The sequence below is a fragment of the Schistocerca americana genome, chromosome 2, assembly GCF_021461395.2.
Source record: "Schistocerca americana isolate TAMUIC-IGC-003095 chromosome 2, iqSchAmer2.1, whole genome shotgun sequence".
Lineage (NCBI taxonomy): Eukaryota > Metazoa > Arthropoda > Insecta > Orthoptera > Acrididae > Schistocerca > Schistocerca americana.
This window is the reverse complement of record NC_060120.1, coordinates 3642422-3661908: the sequence shown is the minus strand read 5'-3', so window position 1 is coordinate 3661908 and position 19487 is coordinate 3642422. Positions and strand designations below refer to the sequence as shown.

At 43.8% G+C, this 19487-nt stretch overlaps 1 protein-coding gene across 1 annotated transcript in view; it reads right to left on the bottom strand.

Moving 5' to 3' along the window:
* The window catches only part of LOC124592171 (ATP-binding cassette sub-family C member 4-like), a 307575-nt gene extending 291079 nt beyond the window's left edge, over nucleotides 1-16496 (bottom strand). The window contains exon 1 of the mRNA XM_047131809.1: nucleotides 16394-16496. Coding sequence (XP_046987765.1) covers nucleotides 16394-16467 — 74 coding nt within the window. The 5' untranslated portion in view covers nucleotides 16468-16496. The remainder of the gene's footprint in view (nucleotides 1-16393) is intronic.
* Nucleotides 16497-19487: the final 2991 nt, after the last annotated feature.

Here is a 19487-nt window from a genome sequence, read left to right as displayed (position 1 = left end):
TCCGAAACAATGGAAGAACGAGAGCTTTCGCCAGGGCGTCACCTTACTGGCCAGTGACGGTCGTCCAGTTAGTGCAGAGCCGCGATTCATTGCTGAACACAGTGCGACGCCGTTTAATCAGCGGCCCATGCATCCTTGTCAGGACACTACTCATAATGCAGCGGTTTGCGTTACGGTGTTAATGGTGGCCCGCGCACTCCCTAGTTGCACTGCTGCTAGTGTCCGACCAGTGACGTTGAAACTGTGCCCCTTGCCGTAACAGAACCCCCTCCATGTTTGACGGCAGGGAGAGAACAGTACAGCGCCAAACCTACTTGGTCGTCCGGCGTATGTAAACCAGGTATGTTACTTAAAGTTAGTTAATGATTCCGTAATAGTCTTTCAGAATAACTCCCTAGAAGAGGTGCCCGGTAATGTTCTCCACTCTGATACTGAAAGCAGCAAATCAAATGTACTGTCGTATTATCAACTGTAATTCGAGAGTTTCAGTGCAGATATGAAGTGAGCGGAATTTTTCAGAGCAGAAGTCGTTGACACTGTCCCAAGTAAACATCCAACCACGTGTGTGCTTCACAACAGTCTTAACACGTCACTATTAGTACCCAGGTACTGCTGCGGGGTAAAGAGAGATTAGCGAGATTGAACTTGGTACCTCTTCTTTGAGCTGCAGTAAAGACGCGATAAGCAGCTAAACACGTGTCTAAGCTGCACGTCCTCTACCCTCAGTCAAACCGTTATCCTGGTGGCAAAAATAGCTGAAACTGCAGTTCTACCTATGAGAACATATTCCTGTAAATCACATGTTAATAGCGATCTGTTCTGGTAATTTCCTTAAACTGTCTCAAGGTGTTCAATATCCAGAGCCTAGATTAAAAAAAGTTCCCGTGGAAATAGTCCAATGCAATAAACACGTCTTGAAGATGCTGCAGGAATCATATGAATAGCAAAGTGTGGTACAGCTCCGGGAGAGACTCATTCACTCCTCGCCTATCAGTTCTTTCATCTCGTGACTTGTGAACGTACTCCAAGAACGTGTGGTCGGCGCAAATCCTCCAAATCGCTGAAGAACAAGCTCCAACTCGTCTTGCGCAATTTGTACATTGTCTGTCATCTGCTCATTGCTGACAGGCTGTTAAACCATAACCCACCTTTTACTTGAATAGATATCCGGCAGTGTAGCAACTATAAATGAATTTCACTGCTCTGACCGAGTGGCGAGATCTTCTCAGGCATCTTAGAAACTAAATTGAGGAAGAAGGTGGACGACTGTTTGGAAGAAGGACAATAAGGCTCTCACACAAACAGAGGAACCCATGATCTTATCTGCAGTCTCAGGATGGACAGGAAGAAATTTCTGTATAAAATTCCTTTCATGCTGTATATTTGGGCCTGAACAAGCATTTGACAGAATCTGAACAGCTGATCTCTGGAACTCTGAAGAGAAATGTGAAGATAACCAAGCTTTGTACAGATTCATAAGGAATCCGTACGAAAATGCCAGGAACGACATGAAAGCATAACACCAAAGATCTGCCGATATTATGACGTGGATTTCGACAAGGTTGTACCCTTACTATCCTGCATTTTATAATACACGCTGGTGTCTAAGACTTAAAGAGACGAAAAAATGACAATAATTGTACTGAAAAAAGACAATAATTGTACTGAAGTCACCGCGATTCGTGATGGCCCCTGGACATTATGAAAGGCGGGAGGTAGTTGTTAACAGGCTACGACGTCACCACAGACGAGTGTGTGCTCCCTCGCTGGGCGCTGAGATGCTGAGGAGTTCCTGTGGTGGCAGAGCCTTCTGTTCCCCCACCAGCGCGGCTGGCAACTGCTGAACGTGTATCTGCTGCAAAACGTCTCTCCAACGCACCGCACACGTGCTCGCTGGGATCTAAGTCGGGCGCACGTGCCGAATATCCTCTCGTTCCAAGAGCTCCTCTACCTGCACCGTTCGATGCGGAAGCGCATTGTTGCCCACAAAAATGAAGCCGAATGCACCCCTGAAAAGACACAGTGTCGCTATAACGTTGACTGGTGAGTGTGCCATGTTCAGAGATTTGGAGATCAGTACATCCTCGTAACATTATGCCTCCCCACACCATAATACCTGCGCCACCTGCCGATTTCGTCCACGTGCCGAAGTTTCGAAGCTCGTATATCTGCTCACTGAACAATCCAATGCTGATATCCACGTCTATCTGAACAAAAGATTGTCGTCCCAAGTGGGGCATCGTGTCCATAATACTCTCTCTCCATTATTTCGCGATAATACGGTGACGTGACACCAGGAGACGTATAATATCATACTACACTCACTCGGAAGCAAGCGCGTAAAACGTGCCCAATATCATTTTGTTGATCCGTCAGCTGTCCTTACGTGCATCATTAAAACGTAAAAATCTCGTTCACATTTGTGCTACGTCTTATGCCAACAATTCCGACGGAGCTGGCCAGCTGTTCGCGTACTACTGTCGTGAGAATCTGTGGGAAGTGTCTGAAGGACGGCGAATCACGAGCAGGCAGCGAGGCGTTGGGCGAGCGCGCCTCACCACGGAACGTGGAGGTCGGCGGCTTTGCTGCTCTGTCGCAGATCTGAATGAAATGCTGATACGGGCACAAGCATATCGGAGAAGTCTGTTCAGTACTCACTGTTGAACATTGGGTTCCGAAGCAGACGATCTCTATGTGTTAGCGACTTGACCTGACGATATTGACAGTTACAGTACAGTGGCCATGGGATCACCAAATTGGGTCGTGAGTAATTGCAAACGTGTCGTGTGGTCGGATGAATCACGTTTCGTGTTTACACTAAGATGGCGGTTGTTTACGGATACCCAGTCACTCAGGCAAATGGCTGCTAGAAGCACGCACCAAGTCACGAACGCAGGCCTGTTGGAGTAGTGTTATGCTGTGGCGTATACTTACCTGATCTTCCAACAGACCTGTGACAGTAATCGAAGGAACGATGACAGCTGTGGACTACGTGAACATTATTGTAGTTCACATCAATCCCTTCATGCTTGACGTATTCTCTGACAACAGTGGCATCTTCCAGCAAGATGACTGTCCATGTCGCAAGGCCAGACTGGTGCTAAAGTGGTTTGATGAACGTGACAGGGAACGCACACTGATGTCTTGGCGACCACTTTCGCCTGATTTGAGCCTGATGTCAGACACTATCGTGAGCCAGCTTTGTGCCCACAAACCACGGGTCCGTAATTTAAGGGAATCATCTCACCTATGCATAGACATCCGATGCTACATACCTTCGGAAATCTAACAACGACTTGTATAATTCCTGTCATGCAGGATCGCATCTGTCTTGTGGACCAACGTTCTAGATGTGAACCAACAAGGTATTAAACAGATGGTCGTAATTTTTTGGCTTTCCAGTAGTTATCTCTCCCACAGAGTTTTAAAACTACTGTAAGTTACTGTAGACTGTCGTAAATAAGTGTAGACTACGGTAGTTCTCCTAGCAGCATCAGTCAGTTAAGGTTGTACCTGTGTTAGGTATGTGAGGTGAGTTGTATACCTATCAGGCGTTACTTCATAACGATCACTTGCTTTGTGTATGTGATCAGTGTCTTAAATCCCCTAAAAACCAAAAGTGGTGACTCGTCTAAACTCAGTGAGGATATGCAAAGCGCCAGGTAACCTACAGAATATTTTTGTTGTATATAGTTATTGTCTTGTCTGTTACTTAAAAGTAAACAGTATTTATAGAAAAATTGAAATTGTCAATGTTTAATTCAGATTTATTCGAAAATTACTGATCTGTAGCGAAAACAGAGACATGTGGTCGTAAAAATGAAGGAAACAATACAGATTTATCATGTAGCCCTAGAAAATGCAACTTCCTCAACAAAAAGATAAAATACAAAAAAATAAGCAAAACAAAAATATATCAAACAGTACTTGCATGAAAAGTAATTGATCTGAATACATAAAAGTGCTGAAGTTACGCAAGCAGCTAATTTTTATTATTTATGAAATGCAATTTATATTTTGCAAGGATATGACATACATAATGAACTAACATTGAATGAGATGCAGTACTGATTATGTGGGAAACAGAGAGCCAAACACGCAAAATAACAAAGAAACGTCATCGGCTCCCAGTTGCGCTCTTACAGATTCATTTATATCTCTTTCTCTTACACATTCATTTATGTTTCTATCACTTCAATGCTTCCAATACTCCAACCTTTTGCTACGCTTCGGGTGTACTTGAAGGCAATGTTGTACGAGTATTAAAATTCACAACATATATACACTGACGTGGCAATGGTCACGAGACACCTCGTAATGTAGTGCCGCATCTCCTTTTGTCTGGTGTAGCGCAGCAACTCGACGAGGCATGGACTCAACAAGTCACTGGAGGTCCCCTGACTCTGTAGCCGTCCGTAATTGCAAAAGTGTTGCCAGTGCCGGATTTTGTACACGAACTGAGCCGGCCGGTGTGGTCGTGCGGTTCTAGGCGCTTCAGTCTGGAACCGCGTGACTGCTACGGTCGCAGGTTCGAATCCTGCCTCGGACATGGATGTGTGTGATGTCCTTAGCTTAGTTAGTTTTAAGTAGTTCTAAGTTCTAGGGGACTGATGACCTCAGATGTTAAGACCCATACTGCTCAGAGCCATTTGTACACAAACTGACGTCTCGCTTATGTCACGAAAACTCTCGGTGGGGTCCATATCGGGCGATCCGGGTGGCCTAATCATTCGCTCGAATTGTCCAGAATGTTCTTGAGACCAACCGTGAACAACTTGTGGCCCAGTGAAATGATCATCCATAAAATTTCCATAGTTGTTTGGGATCTTGAAGCCTCCAAGTAGCCGAACATATCAGTAATCATTTCCTGTCAGTGTCCGGTTCAGTTGGACCAGAGGACCCAGTCCAATCCATGTACAACACCACACCATTACCGAGCCACCTCCAGCTTACACATTGTCTCGTTGACAGCATGAGTCTGTGGCTTCGTGTGGTCTGCATCACACTCGAACCCTACCGTCAGCTCTTACCAGCTGAAATCGGGACTCATCTAACCAGTCCCCGGTTTTCCGGTCGTCTAGGGTCCAACCGCTATGGTCACGAGCCCAGGAGAGCCGCTGCTGGCGATGTCGTGCTGCTAGCAAAAGCACTCGCGTCGGTTATCTGCTGCCGTGGCCCATTAACGCAAAATTTCGCCGCACAGTCCTGTCGGAGACGTTCACCGTACGTCCCGCATTAATCTGTGCCGTTATTTCGTGGAGTGTTGCTAGTCTGTTAGCCATGACAACTGTCTGCAAAAACCGCTGCTCTCAGACGTTGGCCGTTGGCCATTGCGTTGTCCGTGGTGAGAGTTAACGCCCGGAATTTGTTTTCTCGGCACCCTCTTGACACTGTGGACTCTGAATACTGCGTTCCCTAACGATATCCGAAATGGGATGTCCTATACGTACAGATTTGCGGCCATTATCACGTCGGCAACCTTTTCAGATGAATCACAAATGAAATACAGATGACAGCTCCCCCAATGCGCTGTCTTTTTATGCCTTGTGCCCGCGATTCTGCCGCCTCCTGTGTATGTGCATATCACTATCTGATGACTTTGTAACCCCAGCGGGTACAGAAAACTCGCGACTCTAGAAAATTGTAGCGAAATTCAGGAAGACCTGCAGAGGGCCGATGCTTGGTGCAGTGATTGGCAGTTCACTCTGAACACAAACAAACGCACAGCACTGTGCAAACGGGCATGTACTCGTTTGTGACTACACGAGTACCTAACATGCACTGGAACCAGTCACAGCCACAACATATCTGGAATGATGTGTATGAAGAGATTTGAAGTGAAGTGAAGACATAGAATTAATTGTAGAAAAGGCAAGTTCCAAAGTAAGATTCGTAGCAAGAATCCTCAGGAAATGCAGTCCACCGACAAAGGGGGTAGCTTTAAGACACTCGTTCGACCAGTATTAAGTAATCCTCGACTTTCTGGCGCTGTTACGCAGACAAACGAGATTGAGAAGACCCAAAAAACTGCAGCTTGTGTCGTCACACGTTCGGTAAGAAAGCGTGAAGGCACCACAAAGATAGTGATCCAACTACAATGGTAGACACCGCAAGGGAGCAGGAGCACTCTGCATCGTGCTGCAATTTGCAACAAAAAAAAAAAAAGCGTACTTTTCTGCGAGAGGCAACCCATCTACTGCTGTCTCCTCCGTATCTCTCACGATAAGATCACAAAGGTAAAATTAAATAAATTTTAGCTCACACGCTGGTTCACCAACAGTCGTTCTTCCTGTGAACCATTTGCGCCTTGAAGAGGAGGACTGGTACAGGAAGTATCCTCCACAACACACCATAAGCTAGTTTGCAGAATGTAGATTTAGATGTAAAAATCATGTACATTTTGGATTAGAAACAAGAGTTTAGTATGTTAACTGCCGCTCGGCTGCTTGAGAGACTGTTTCGATATGCTTTTCTCGTCCACTCATACAGCTCTTCAGCTGCAGCCCCTAACAGTTAATAGGACATTGAACAAAATAGTCAATGTATGTATTGCCAGGTCATGGTGACAGAGGGCCAAAACATTTTGGCGATCTATTGTGTCGCCAGCATCAGGGGCGCTGATGAACTGACCAGACTGCGACGGTAATTTATGCTGCACGTAATTAATATTTGTCACCCTGACAGGACAATGCACTTTGTTAATTATTTACTTTTTCAGTGTCTAATTAATTCAAGCATTTACTTATTTTTTAAATACACATGAAGACAAACAATAATGACGCACCACGAAGGAATTATCCGTATGGGACGGAACTCGGTAGATGTGATGTACTTGTACAGACAAACAAATGATAGCAATTTCAGAAAGATTGGATGATTTATTCAAGAGAATGAGCTTTACAAATTGACCAAGTCAGTAATGCGTTGGTTGTCTTTGGCCCGTACGCAAGCAATTACTCGCCTTGGAACTGATTGATAGAGCTGTTGGATATCTTTCCAAGGGATATCGTCTCAAATTCCGCCCAGTTGGTGCATCGCATCGTCAAAATCCCGACAAGGCTGGAGGGTCCTGTCCTAATGCTGCAAACGTTCACAGTCTGGAAGAAGTCTGGCGACCTCCCTGGCAAAGGTAGGGTTCGGCAAGCACGAAGACACGCAGTAGGGACTGTCGGACATTATCTTGCTGAAATGTAAGCTGAGAATGCCCCCGATGAATGCAACCTGCACTAAGAAAATGGACTGAAACGAACTTCGTCCTACTACTGTCGACCCATAAGACGGGTGGGCAACAGTCAGGCTGGTATCCCACCTCTGTCCGGAGTGTCTCCAGACACGTCTTCGGCCTGGAATCTCATTGACTGGAACAGAATTGTCTTCACTGATCAGTCTGTCCGCAAACTGAGCCCCGATGACCAGCGAAGACCTGTCTGGAGACACCCTGGACCCTGGTTAGTGGTGGGATACGAACCTGTCGCCCACCAACCATTAGTGATGATCTGGGGTGTCATTTCTTTTGTTAGCAGGACCCCTTTGGTTGTCATCTGCGACACCCCTACAGCACAGTGGTATGTCAATGATAAGATATTCTGTGCTCCATTTCATTGGCCTTCATGCAAGCCATCCTAGGCTTACATTTCAGGAAGATAGTGCCAACTTGACCACAGCGAGACATTCTACTGCTTGTTTTTGTGTTTGCCAAATCTTATCTTGGCCAGCAACATTGCCGGATCTCTCCCCAACTGAGAATATCGGAGCATTATAGGCAGGGCCGTCCAACCATCTTCAGATTTTGAGGATCCAACACACCAAGTGAACAGAATTCGGCACTATGTCCTATGGGAAAACGTCCAACAACTCTGTCATTCCATCGCAAGTCGAATAACAGCATTCATAAGGGCCAGAGGTGAGCTAATGTGTTATTGACTTGCTCAGTTTGTGAAGCTCTTTGTCTTGAATAAAGCACCCAATTTTTTTGGAACTGTAATAGTTTCTTGATCTGTACATGTTCATCACATCTTCCAGTTTCTGTCCCATTCAGGTCTTTTTTTATTATTTTTTTAGTGTACAAATGCTAAAATAAAATAGGAGTGCTTGAACGCATGAACTTGTGTTTGTCAATGTACTTTGCGTTTTACTAGTGTCTAATATTAATATAACATTCTGTGGTTTGTGTAAATGAAGTACTATACTCGTTAGGACAAGAGTAATATCTGTATCATTAAAAGAACTAGGAGGCAATTGAGAAAGGAGAGATGGAGAGAGACGTGGAAGTGTGTTAAGGGGAGAACAGTTTATGTACTGAGAATAGAAAAAGTGTTTTGAATCAAGGTTTAGATTGTGTCGTATGGAAAGGAGGAGAAACAGGTACTGTAATGACAAGAAGTTAAAGTGAAGTGGTTTTCACAGAAACTGGAGACACAACGAAAAACGCTGTCTTGGTGGAACATGTTGGCGAGCTTGTAACTGAACATCCATCACGTTAAGTATTCAGAGACAGTGAAGGCAAATCAAGAAAAAAGATAACGGATCTATTGATGGAAGAATAAGCGAAATTAATTTTGGGTCAATATTTCAAGACAGGATGAGAACCCGCCAGGGTAGCCGAGAGCGCTAACGCGCTACTTCCTGGACTCGGGTGTGCGCGCCGGCCCCGGATCGAATCTGCCCGGCGGATTAACGACGAGGGCCGGTATGCCGGCTAGCCTGGATGTGGTTTTTAGGCGGTTTTCCACATCCAACTAGGTGAATACTGGGCTGGTTCCCATGCTTCGCCTCAGTTACACGGCTCGCGGACATCTGAACACATTCGCACTATTCCATGCCGCGCGGGATTAGCCGGATGGTCTAAGGCGCTGCAGTCATGGACTGTGCGGCTGGTCCCGGCGGAGGTTCGAGTCCTCCCTCGGGCATGGGTGTGTGTGTTTGTCCTTAGGATAATTTAGGTTAAGTAGTGTGTAGGCTTAGGGACTGATGACCTTAGCAGTTGTGTAGGCTTAGGGACTGATGGCCTTAGCACTTAAGTCCCATAAGATTTCACAGACATTTGAACATTTGAAGTATTCCATGGATTACAATCGACACTGACAGTCGGTGTACACAAATTCCGTCCCGGGGGGTATGGCGCGGCGGCAGGAAGGCCATCCGGCCACCCCTTAACCATTAACACGCCAAATCCGATTAACGATGGCTGTCCTTGGGTAACTGCAGGACAAGGCTCAAGTGATGGAAAAATTTCAAGACAAGATGAGAAGAGACGAAGAAACAAGACTCGTTTTATATGGATGGCAGATGAGTTAAGTTGAAGAATTTAGTAACTAACTGGGCTTTCAATTAATAGTGCTCGGAAGAAGCTGAATGAACTATGTTTTACGGAGCCTTCAGGTATGAGAACTATATTGTCCGGCGAGGTGGAAGACGTGTTTGGTCTGTTAGTGCAGACAGACAGTGGCATAAAAGCTAATGGCTTTTCAGAATATCCAAGTACTATAACGACTTTCTTTTGGTATACATTACTGGGAAGTTTTGACAATTTGAATACGTGTGTGTGTGGAAATTTTAAATAAACTTGCATCGCACCAGTTGAACATACGTAATCGTGTGGGTGCGCATTGTTGCCGTAAACAGGTTGTGGTTTGAATAAATGTCACCTCTAAATCCCATCTAGAAGTTTTCCCTGTAGAGGTTTCGTCATTTACTGTCGTTGTTTTCTGCAGTTGCGTGGTGAAGAATAATAATTTCAGTGAGTTTATCACATACGAAGCAGAGCGGATACCATCTTGCCACCATCTTAGATCCACAGCGGCGAGGCGGACCGGAGATTTCATAGCCCAGATCATCAGTCGCCGACGTACATCTTTGCAGCCTTCAGATTCAAAATAATCAATATTTGCCACAACATAATAGGGCACAAACTCAAATATGTCTGTGCAGATCAGTGAATTAATAAAATATCAGAAACGATTGTTACAGCAGAAATTAAATAACAAAAGTTAAATTAAGCTCGTATTGCGAAAACTGTAGAAAGTGAATTCAAGTTATCTGTATTCAGCTTAACTGACATCGTGCACGGAGCAACAGTGATTTATGTCGCAGTTATTTGACATTCGGGTTCTGTGTATGCACTCTGCGGGGAAAAAATAGTACACCTGTTTAGAGATTTGCAATTCACTCAAGTTTTACTGTTGCAACAGTGCAGGTCGGAGGGTGGCACGAGTCACTTCCTACGTGTGCTGCATTGGAGACAAGCACGAAGTGAACGAGGGTCGCAGTTTATCGCACTCCAGACCGTAAGGCGTGAGGTGGAGCCAGTGTGCCTTGGACGAATGGTGCGCCCTATGAGACAGTGCCAGGTGTACGGCGTACGTGTAAACGGCCATCACTTGCGTGCCGGCCGAACCTTCTTTCATCACTGAAGACCGCGGTGCGCCGCTCCATCTTCCAAGTGATCCTCTGACAGCACCAGTCGAACCGTGCGCGAGTGGAAGACGGGCTAGATGTGTGCGTGCCATCCCATAGTCCCACTGTTTGCATGTTGTGAGCGGAGAGGTGCGAGGTAGTCAAAGTATCAGAAAAGTTTTACTTGTCAGTGCATTTTGGTGTCAGTTGAAGAGACGTGAGGAAGGTTACAGTGGGGTGATGTCAGTCAGACGAGTAGCAAAGAGCAGGTGTTAATCCGATCCAGTAAGATATTGCGAAGAGACAGCAAAGAGTTGACAAGATGGTAAGGAGTGACAACACACGTTCATTGTAATTATAACCGTCTTAAGAGGGTCACGTACCGCCGAAGTATTGTGCCGGTTGAAGGCCACAAGTACTTAATATGGCTGCGAACTGCTGTATTTCACGGAGTGTAGGATGCACTTTTTTCTTCGGAAAATTCCCTCCAAAATTCTGGTGCCTCTTATGCTCGAAATTAATATAAAAATTCCAGTGTTTTGTTTCAAATACCCACCAGTCTTAAAAATGGCCATATATTCGATGCCGCGGTAAACCTACTCTGGCGAAGCTGGATTCTACTGGCAGCAGCAGAGCACTGATGCGACGAACAGGCCTACAAACTGCGGGGACTCACGACCTTGCTGACACCGTCTCCCTCCCGCCCCACCATCACAAACCCAGTACAGTGTGTAGCCTGTGATGCGTCACTGCGGTCTTCGTGGCCAGTGAACTTGAATGGAACTGGCCAGTGAACTTGAATGGAAAGTGATTTGTGTTATCGCCAACACTGCAGAATTCTTTTCAGTGGCTGTTTTCGTAAATGGAAAAAAATAAAAGGCATTCATATGATGCAAGCTATAAATTAAAAGTAATAGTATATGCAGAGGAACGCGAAAACAGACCAGGTAAGCGGCATTTCGGCCCTCCAACAACAGAAAACCACCATTCGCGATTGACGGACTAGTGAAGAAGAACTGAAAAGAAAATGGACGACTAAATGTGCAAATAGACGACTCAATGCAAAATGGCCAAAACTAGATGATGACGAATTGAAATGGATTGAAAGACACCTTCAAAATGGCACTGGAATTAATACAAAAATGATTCAAGTACACGCTCGTAAGCTAGTGCCGTAGTGGAACTTAACAGATTTTAAGGGTGGAGTTGTTTGGTGCTGTAGGTTTATGAAGCGTCTTGGACTTAGCGTGCGAACCAAAACCAAAATATCTCAGAAAATGCCGGAAGCGTGTGAAGAGGAAATCTTATCGTTCCCTCGCTTTATTACTCAACATCGAAGAAAACAAGTATGGTACTAGCCGGCCGGAGTGGCCGTGCGGTTCTAGGCGCTACAGTCTGGAGCCGAACGGCCGCTACGGTCGCAGGTTCGAATCCTGCCTCGGGCATGGATGTGTGTGATGTCCTTAGGTTAGTTAGGTTTAAGTAGTTGTAAGTTCTAGGGGACTGATGACCACAGCAGTTGAGTCCCATAGTGCTCAGAGCCATTTGAAACCATATTGAATACTCTTACATTTGATGTGCCAAGAAGCAGAAATGTTGCCATGAAAAGTGCTGAAGCTGTTAACTATAAAAACAAGTAGACATAAAGAAATTCGATACGCTGTTGTCCTTTCATGTTGTGTTGACGGTACTAAACTTAATCCAATGATAATTTTCAAGAGCAAAACGGTGCCAAACCTTCTGAAATACCGCCATGTGTTGGTGCTGTCCACGTACATGACAAGGGTTGGGTGGACGAGGCTGGTATGAAATTACGGATTAACAGACTGTAGGAGACAAGGACAGGTGCTTTGTTGAAGAAGAGCTCTCTTCTTGTGCTGGATCAGTTTAGGAGTTATTTGAAAAATGCTTAGAAAAAGAAACTGAGACAAGCTTGCAGTTATTCCGCGAGGACCTACTTCACAGCAGCAATCTGCAATGTCTTAATCAAAATATCCACGGGTGTGCTGCCGGTCTATAGTGTCCAACGGGCACAATATTTCGGCGATCAAACATGTCGCCATCATCAGGTGAACTGACGGACTGAGCTCCTGTGAACGTGCCGGCACGGAGATCCGTACGCTATGGCTGCTCAGAGGGAACTGGGTTCGGTCGCGGCGGCGGCCGATTTAAATACCCTCCGCCCGCGGCGCGCTCCCTCCGCCGTCCGCGCCCCGCGCCACGGTCGCGCGGTGGAACAGATTGCGACGACGTCTGAGATGACGTCGGAGTGATGGCTCTGTCCGCCGTGGTCGTCACAACTATACGTTTGCCCGATTTACTCTTGATTAACCCAATCGCTGGTTGATAAATAAACCATTTGAAGTGTATATCAAAGAGGAATGGAGCAAATGGATAATGCATGAAACCCAACATGAATACACAGTGGGTGTAACAGTCGTGGTCTGGAGTGAGAGAAGACATTATTGTTCGATCTTTCAAGAAGTGCTGCACAAGTAACGCTTTCGATGGCAGTGGAGACCATCTTACATATGTAGAGGACAACGATGACGACAAAGAGGAAGAAGAAGAAGAAGGAAAAGAAGGAGAAAGTTTAGATTACGGTTTTCAGGGATTTTAAAGGTCAGTTCCGTTTTATGAATTAAGAATTTTTTTAGTCTGCCTTTGCATTCTAATAATAAAAATGGTAAAAATGCTATTTTTTAAAAGAACTGCTTAAAAATTAAGGTGTATCCTGCAGTCCGCAGCGTCTTATAGTCTGAAATACGGTATTTTGTCATCAGATACACTGGGGGAGACTGAAGAGCCACAACAAGGCACAGATCTGTATTAGATGACTGCCTCGAGTGTGGCAGCCAATGCCAGCCCGTCTATTCTATTTCTGTCCTGGCAGTCTTTCACTGGCTTTATAGGCTAACAGAATTCACTCGTTTTCTCGTGTGCGCGTGCAGTCATTCTGATCTACACGACTATTCAATGTTTTTCAGGTCCACCGTTGTGAAGCATATAATCCACTAATTTTGTGTCTTAAATGGTTTCGTGAATGCGTCCGATTTGAATGAATGTTGATCGTGTCCAAGGTTGTTCGCATTTTTCCATTTCTCACGACTACATTGTTCACTGGGTAAACTGAACCTCTTCGCTGCCGTACGTCCTGCGTCCTTGTTTATGAATATGTTTCTTAGTTGTAGTCGTAATCAGCAGGTGAGTAAATAGGCGAAACGGCTGTGACGTTACCAGCAGTTATTGCATTGACTTTCGACGGAAAGGGTCACAGCTGTCATTCTGCTAGTGGCTTAAGTACTGCTACCTTAAAGCAGTTTTGTACTAATAAAAGTGTTGTAAAAAACTGCCTTATCACTGCGATATCGCGAGACCATTAGAGCGACGACAGTGGCTTGTTCGTGAACTTTCGTGATGAATAATTAGGTTTTCTGAAGATTAAGGTTAATAATTGCAAAAAGCATCAACCAGAATATCTCTCAACTAAGATTACTGAAACACAGTCTCAGTAAGAATGCTTAATAAAACCTGATATGGCACCTGATCAGATTTGTTTGCGTTCCAAGGCATTTCACAAGCCAAAAATACTTTCGACACAGGCACTGGCTGAGAACAGTTGAATTGCTCCTATGTGCTGAAAGTTTAATATTACAAACGGATCGCATGTGGCTATATGTTTTACCGTAGGTCTCAGTTGTAGTTTATGTACATAGTTAAAATTATGTAATTACAGTATTATAAGCAAATTTGGCCGACGTGGTAGTAAATGTTTGTTCGAAGGTGATTGCAAAGTTATGTAATTGTAGTATTATAAGAAAATTTTGTCTACATGGTAGCAGCTTTTTTTTTCGTAGGTGATTTGTTCTTGTAGTATAACGCGCCTAATATTTTTATTCTGAGAACGCCGGAGTTATCACGTGCAATGAATATTTACATCGGCTTGCTATATGTTACTACGGTGTTTCGAAATACGGCGATTTCTGACGTTCACTGAGTTCATGCAATGTAATTTCGTGTTAGGCAATGAAACAGAAACACGTCAAACACCTTTTGCCATAGCATTATGCATCTTGCCTGGAACTCTAGAACACCTTCCAAAAGTTTCTTTTCTGTCTTGGCATTTGACAGTTGTCAAAAGGTTGATGATATTTATCAAAATGACGATGTGTTGTGTTAGCAGGTAAGAATCTGGACATACCAGGCTGTAACACAGTGAAGAATAGAGTTAACGTCATGTAAATGAATGAAATAATAATTTATTTCATCATATTAATTTTTGTTTTTGGGTAAGTAACACGAACGAAAGTTTTCAGCATGCAAGTGGCAACGAAGCTGTCTCTTGAAATTCAAACCACAGGTTGTTTCTACACTCGTCTTTTCACGACCTATAAACATTTCAAAATGACACTGAACTTCAGAAAAAGCATTCGATCTCCTGGAATAATCATCCTAGGCATTCGAAGAGAGAATCATTCACTGTGGGAAGAACACATTGATCAACCCTTACATTCAAAAAGTTTATATTTTTGTCTCAGTCTGTTGAGAGGCAGTTGTAACTTTGCGTACTTCCGCTCTTTCTTAACTTGTTGAAGAATCGGCAGAAGAAATTTTAACGAGAACTGGCAATGTTTATGGGATAGAGATGTGTTGTAAGAGGACTTTGTACTTTGCAGGCACTCCGTAAGATGCTGGAATCAGTTTGATGACTGACATTGACTACGTAATACCTATCTGTGATTAAATGGACAAAATTAGAGCACTTAATAAATATTATAACTGCTATATTTTTCCATAGACATGTGGTGTAATGTAGTTACAATGTCAGAAGATATTTAACTGTAAAAATATAAGTAAATCTTAGATTGTAGTGGAGCTTGAGGATGTTTGTTCGAGAGGGCAAGCACTTACATTCATGTCACTTGGCTGTTCACATTTATATCAAGAGAAGTTATTGTGGTATTCCCAGCCTAGGTCTGAAGTATAAATGCAAGTTCCAAAAAGAACTGTGAGATGTAGTAGTATACGCTGGAGAAAAGGTGTTTGCCAAAAGTCTGTGAATATAAGGCGAGAAAATGACTTCTTGTAAGAATGAAGAAAGACCCCTCATTGGTTTAATGTTGCTTTAATCAATCGAACCTTTCGCCATAAGTTAGATTTTAAAATTAAGTACTGTGAACGGAAGAAGGTTCCCTGTGATTTATTAAAACAGTAACAAAATGAAGTACACTTACATGACGTTACGTTCGTATTAATGTCCCACTGGGCTTGTAGACATTCGTGAAGAAAACATGCCAACATAAGCAGTAATTTCAAATTATTGTCGACCTTTTAAATCCAGCATATTGAATGAAGAAAATTGACTGTATGTAATTTGTAAGACAAGGCATACAATGAATTTTCAATCCCTGCAGTTGTTAAGCAATGCGGTTTTGTAATGGTAGCCAAAGATATATAAAGTGGAGGGTCTGTATAAGAAACAGTTATTCTGTTTCACGATATATGTGTTGAATATGTCGTTAGGCCGATGAGAAAAAAGCGTTTCTACTGTATTTGCTGTACCATTTTACATTTCTATTTGCTAGCTGAAACTGATAGATTACAATGATATCCAATGTGAGACCGAAAGCGGTTGTGTCTATAGAACATGTGCCTAACACGTGGTAATTTCTGTCATTGGCAGAATGTCTTTTTTCCTAAATGTGTTGAGAGAGACAAAGGCGGAGAGAGAGAGAGAGAGAGAGAGAGAGTTGTAAGCTCTCTGACAAAGACAAAAGTAACGTGTTTTACGTTGTTCTGAGTCGCATGTAACCATCTTATATGTGTTACGTTTGGTTGAACGAATATATGTGCAGGTACAATGGGATATGTAGATCGCCCAGCGACCACAACGGCTTTTGTTTGCAGCTTCGTGCTCGTCTACATTCACTGACGCTCGCAGAGTCAGAGGTAATCGGTCGGCGCTGGGCGCATGGCGGTGTGCAGTGCCTGGACTTACCAGAAGGTGAGTGCGGAGAGTGGATTGGCCGTGGTGCGCGGGTTCGGGTTGGATTTGCGCCTGGAGGCGTCCATGGCGTCGGTGCCTGACCACGGTCACCGGAGGACTGAGACGCGAAGCTGGGCAACGTCGCCTGAGGACAGCGTCCCCCCACCACGAGAATCTCTCGCAAGTACGCGTCACGGTTCGCGTGCTGCGAAGAGTTTTTATCTGCTGCCGAATCGTAAACGCGACCTTGCCGGCGGTCGGCGATCGACACGTGGGCGACGGTGCGTCGGGCGCTTCCTGCGGAGGTCGCCGTGTTATGCAAACCGAAACGCGCGTCAGTATTTGCCTGCGTCCTGCCAAACAGCACGCGGCCTACTGATGGTATTAATTGTTCTCGTCCTCGGTATAACGAGCTGGACGGGCCTGCTCTCTAGTGCAACATCGGTGTTTTATTACACCCAGTGCAGTGTGGCATAACGTTGCATCACTCGGGGATGGGGGAAGTGTAACGATGGTGATGTTCTGAGTTTATGGAATGGTACAACTAGGTAGCTAAATATATTCCAAGAACATTTAAACTCCCAAGATAATAAAATTCAGTTCAGAATAGAGCTCAGATGTTCATCTGTAAATTTCTTGGACCTTAATGTACACATCAACACAAAGAAACACTCGTTTAGCTTTTACGGAAATACAACAGCTGGTGAGAATGTAATTCCTGCAAGCTCGCAGCGCTCAAAAAAGTCGCATCGTCTCGTATCAGTCCAATGACCCAACCTGTCTTTCCAACCGAGCCACAATGAAACTCACCGATTTCAGAAACGGCTGTACCTCAACATTCCACTGAAAAGGAAATGCGCAAAATTACCGGCTTCTCTACGCTGGCCAACAGGAACCAACAAGTTGTTACAAAACTTGCCCATATGTTCGCAAATTTTCAGATACCCTAACAGAAAATTCAAAGTCTCGCAACTACAGTTCTGCGTTTTACATTAAAACGTAGCTAAATTACTGTTCAGAACTAAACACAGAAAGAAATCTTTAGCACACACTGGTGTGAATACAATCAATTGAAGCACTGTGGAATAGTATATGTTGGTCAATAAGGTAGAGCTGTGGCGACTATACTATTTGTACGTGTGAGAAATTGGAGAGTAGTAAAAACAAATCTAACCATCGTGGGACATCTTTTGATTGAAAGTCGCACATTCGGTGTAGACTGTGACGTTTTACGTACGCTTAAGAAAAGCAGGAAGGTGGCGCTACTGGAAATACCTGAAATTAGTAAGTACATCACACAGCGTAATGCTTCGCTTTAGCTCTCCGAGCAGGGCGCACAAGCCGTCGCCGCAGCTTGACTGTGGCCACTACTTCTGGCAAGCTCTCAGCATCGAGTCCCAGTAGAGAACACAGTTTTGATCTGACAGAAAATGTCAACTATTTAATTTTTTTTATGTCTGTTAAATGTCAATTTTACTGTTCATTTGTGAAACGGAATTTATATCTGTTCATATGATGTAATCTGACTGCAGTGAATTGTTAGTGATAAAAATGTGTGACATGCAATATTTAATCCTGAGCAGTGAATTCCGTAGTGTTTATCTTGAGTGTTCCGATGTAACAGTTATGTCTGAAGCAATCTTGCGCTTACACGTGCGTATAATATTCTCTTCGTTATCTATAAGATAATATTGTGCTCTGGCTGAGTGCGTCAATGTTCCTTAACGCTGATTCGTACGAAAACGATTGAATGAAAGCAGAGACCCACAATTACTCTATTTTACATCGTAACTTATTATTTACCCTTTTTTTGATAGCACCAGCTGTCGACATACAAGATTAACATCGATTGCACCACGTTGTTTCACGAACTTCATCACATCGCTGAAAAAACTTTTTGGTTAGTTTTTCATGTCAATAGTCACTCCTATCTTACACTCCCAGAATTTCGTCCCTGAACTGGTAATTTCCTCATAACTTTCACATGCTCTCGCATATCACGTATCGTTATTCACGCCACCACCCGACCCTCGCCGTGTGCTAGGTGTTGTGACGTCACGCTAGCCTCCGTCCAGCGGGTTAACGTACCAGCATCGCACGCTTACGTAAATCTCCCCGGGGCTGGACACCCACAAAACGTTGGCCAAGTGCGAGCACGACACGCGAACTGAGGGCTGCGTACAAACTTAGTTCATACATCCTGGCAATGGAGAATTACAACGATTTTTATCTGTTATCGATGTCGATACTGGCAAGATGTTGGTCTCGACAATTCCAAGAATGCTTCAAAATCAATACAGTAGCGCCGCAGACTAGCCCGACCGTATAAAAAGAAGCGAACAGAGGACTTCAGTTTACATATTTAGAGAGAGAAGATTTAATAAAATATTTTTTATTTACCTGATAAAACATGACTACTGCTTTCATTTTGCGTTTGCTTACAGCAATGTTCCTCTATTACACTTTCGACGGATGATGAGTGTAATGTATGTTCAAATCGCAAAAGACTTTTTTTATGTGATATAATTACAATTTAACAAGTTTCAGATCTTTTACTTTACTTGTACCGTGAGATCATGCATCTTACCGAATTTCATGATTCTACGTCAAAGGGAAGTATCCTGTAGTTTTTGATGAGTAGGTTTGCGGATTTCAAGGTATGTGACATAAACTGCCGAATCATCTCATAGCATGGACTTACAAGCTCAAATTTTTATGTGCCATAAATTGGAACTTGATTCACCAAACAGTTCCAGAGAAAAAGAGGGATTAAAGGACGAACAAACAGGGAGATGGATAAAAAATGTTTTTTTTTTTCGTGTGACACAAATAAAAAATTAACAACTTCCTGATTTTTCCGTTAATTGTAGTATGAAATACAGCTTCTTGCCAAATTTCGTGATTCTGGATCCATGAGAAGTATGCTATGGGTTTTAATGAATGAGTTCACGAGTCTCAAAATATGTGACACAAATGGCCGAATCTTTTCATCGTATTGACTTAGAAGCTTAAATTTTTTTCATCGCCAAGTACCTTAGTACGTGACACAAATTTCAACCTCATACACCAGCCTCTTCCAGGGAAAAAGTGTCTTAACTCTTAACAG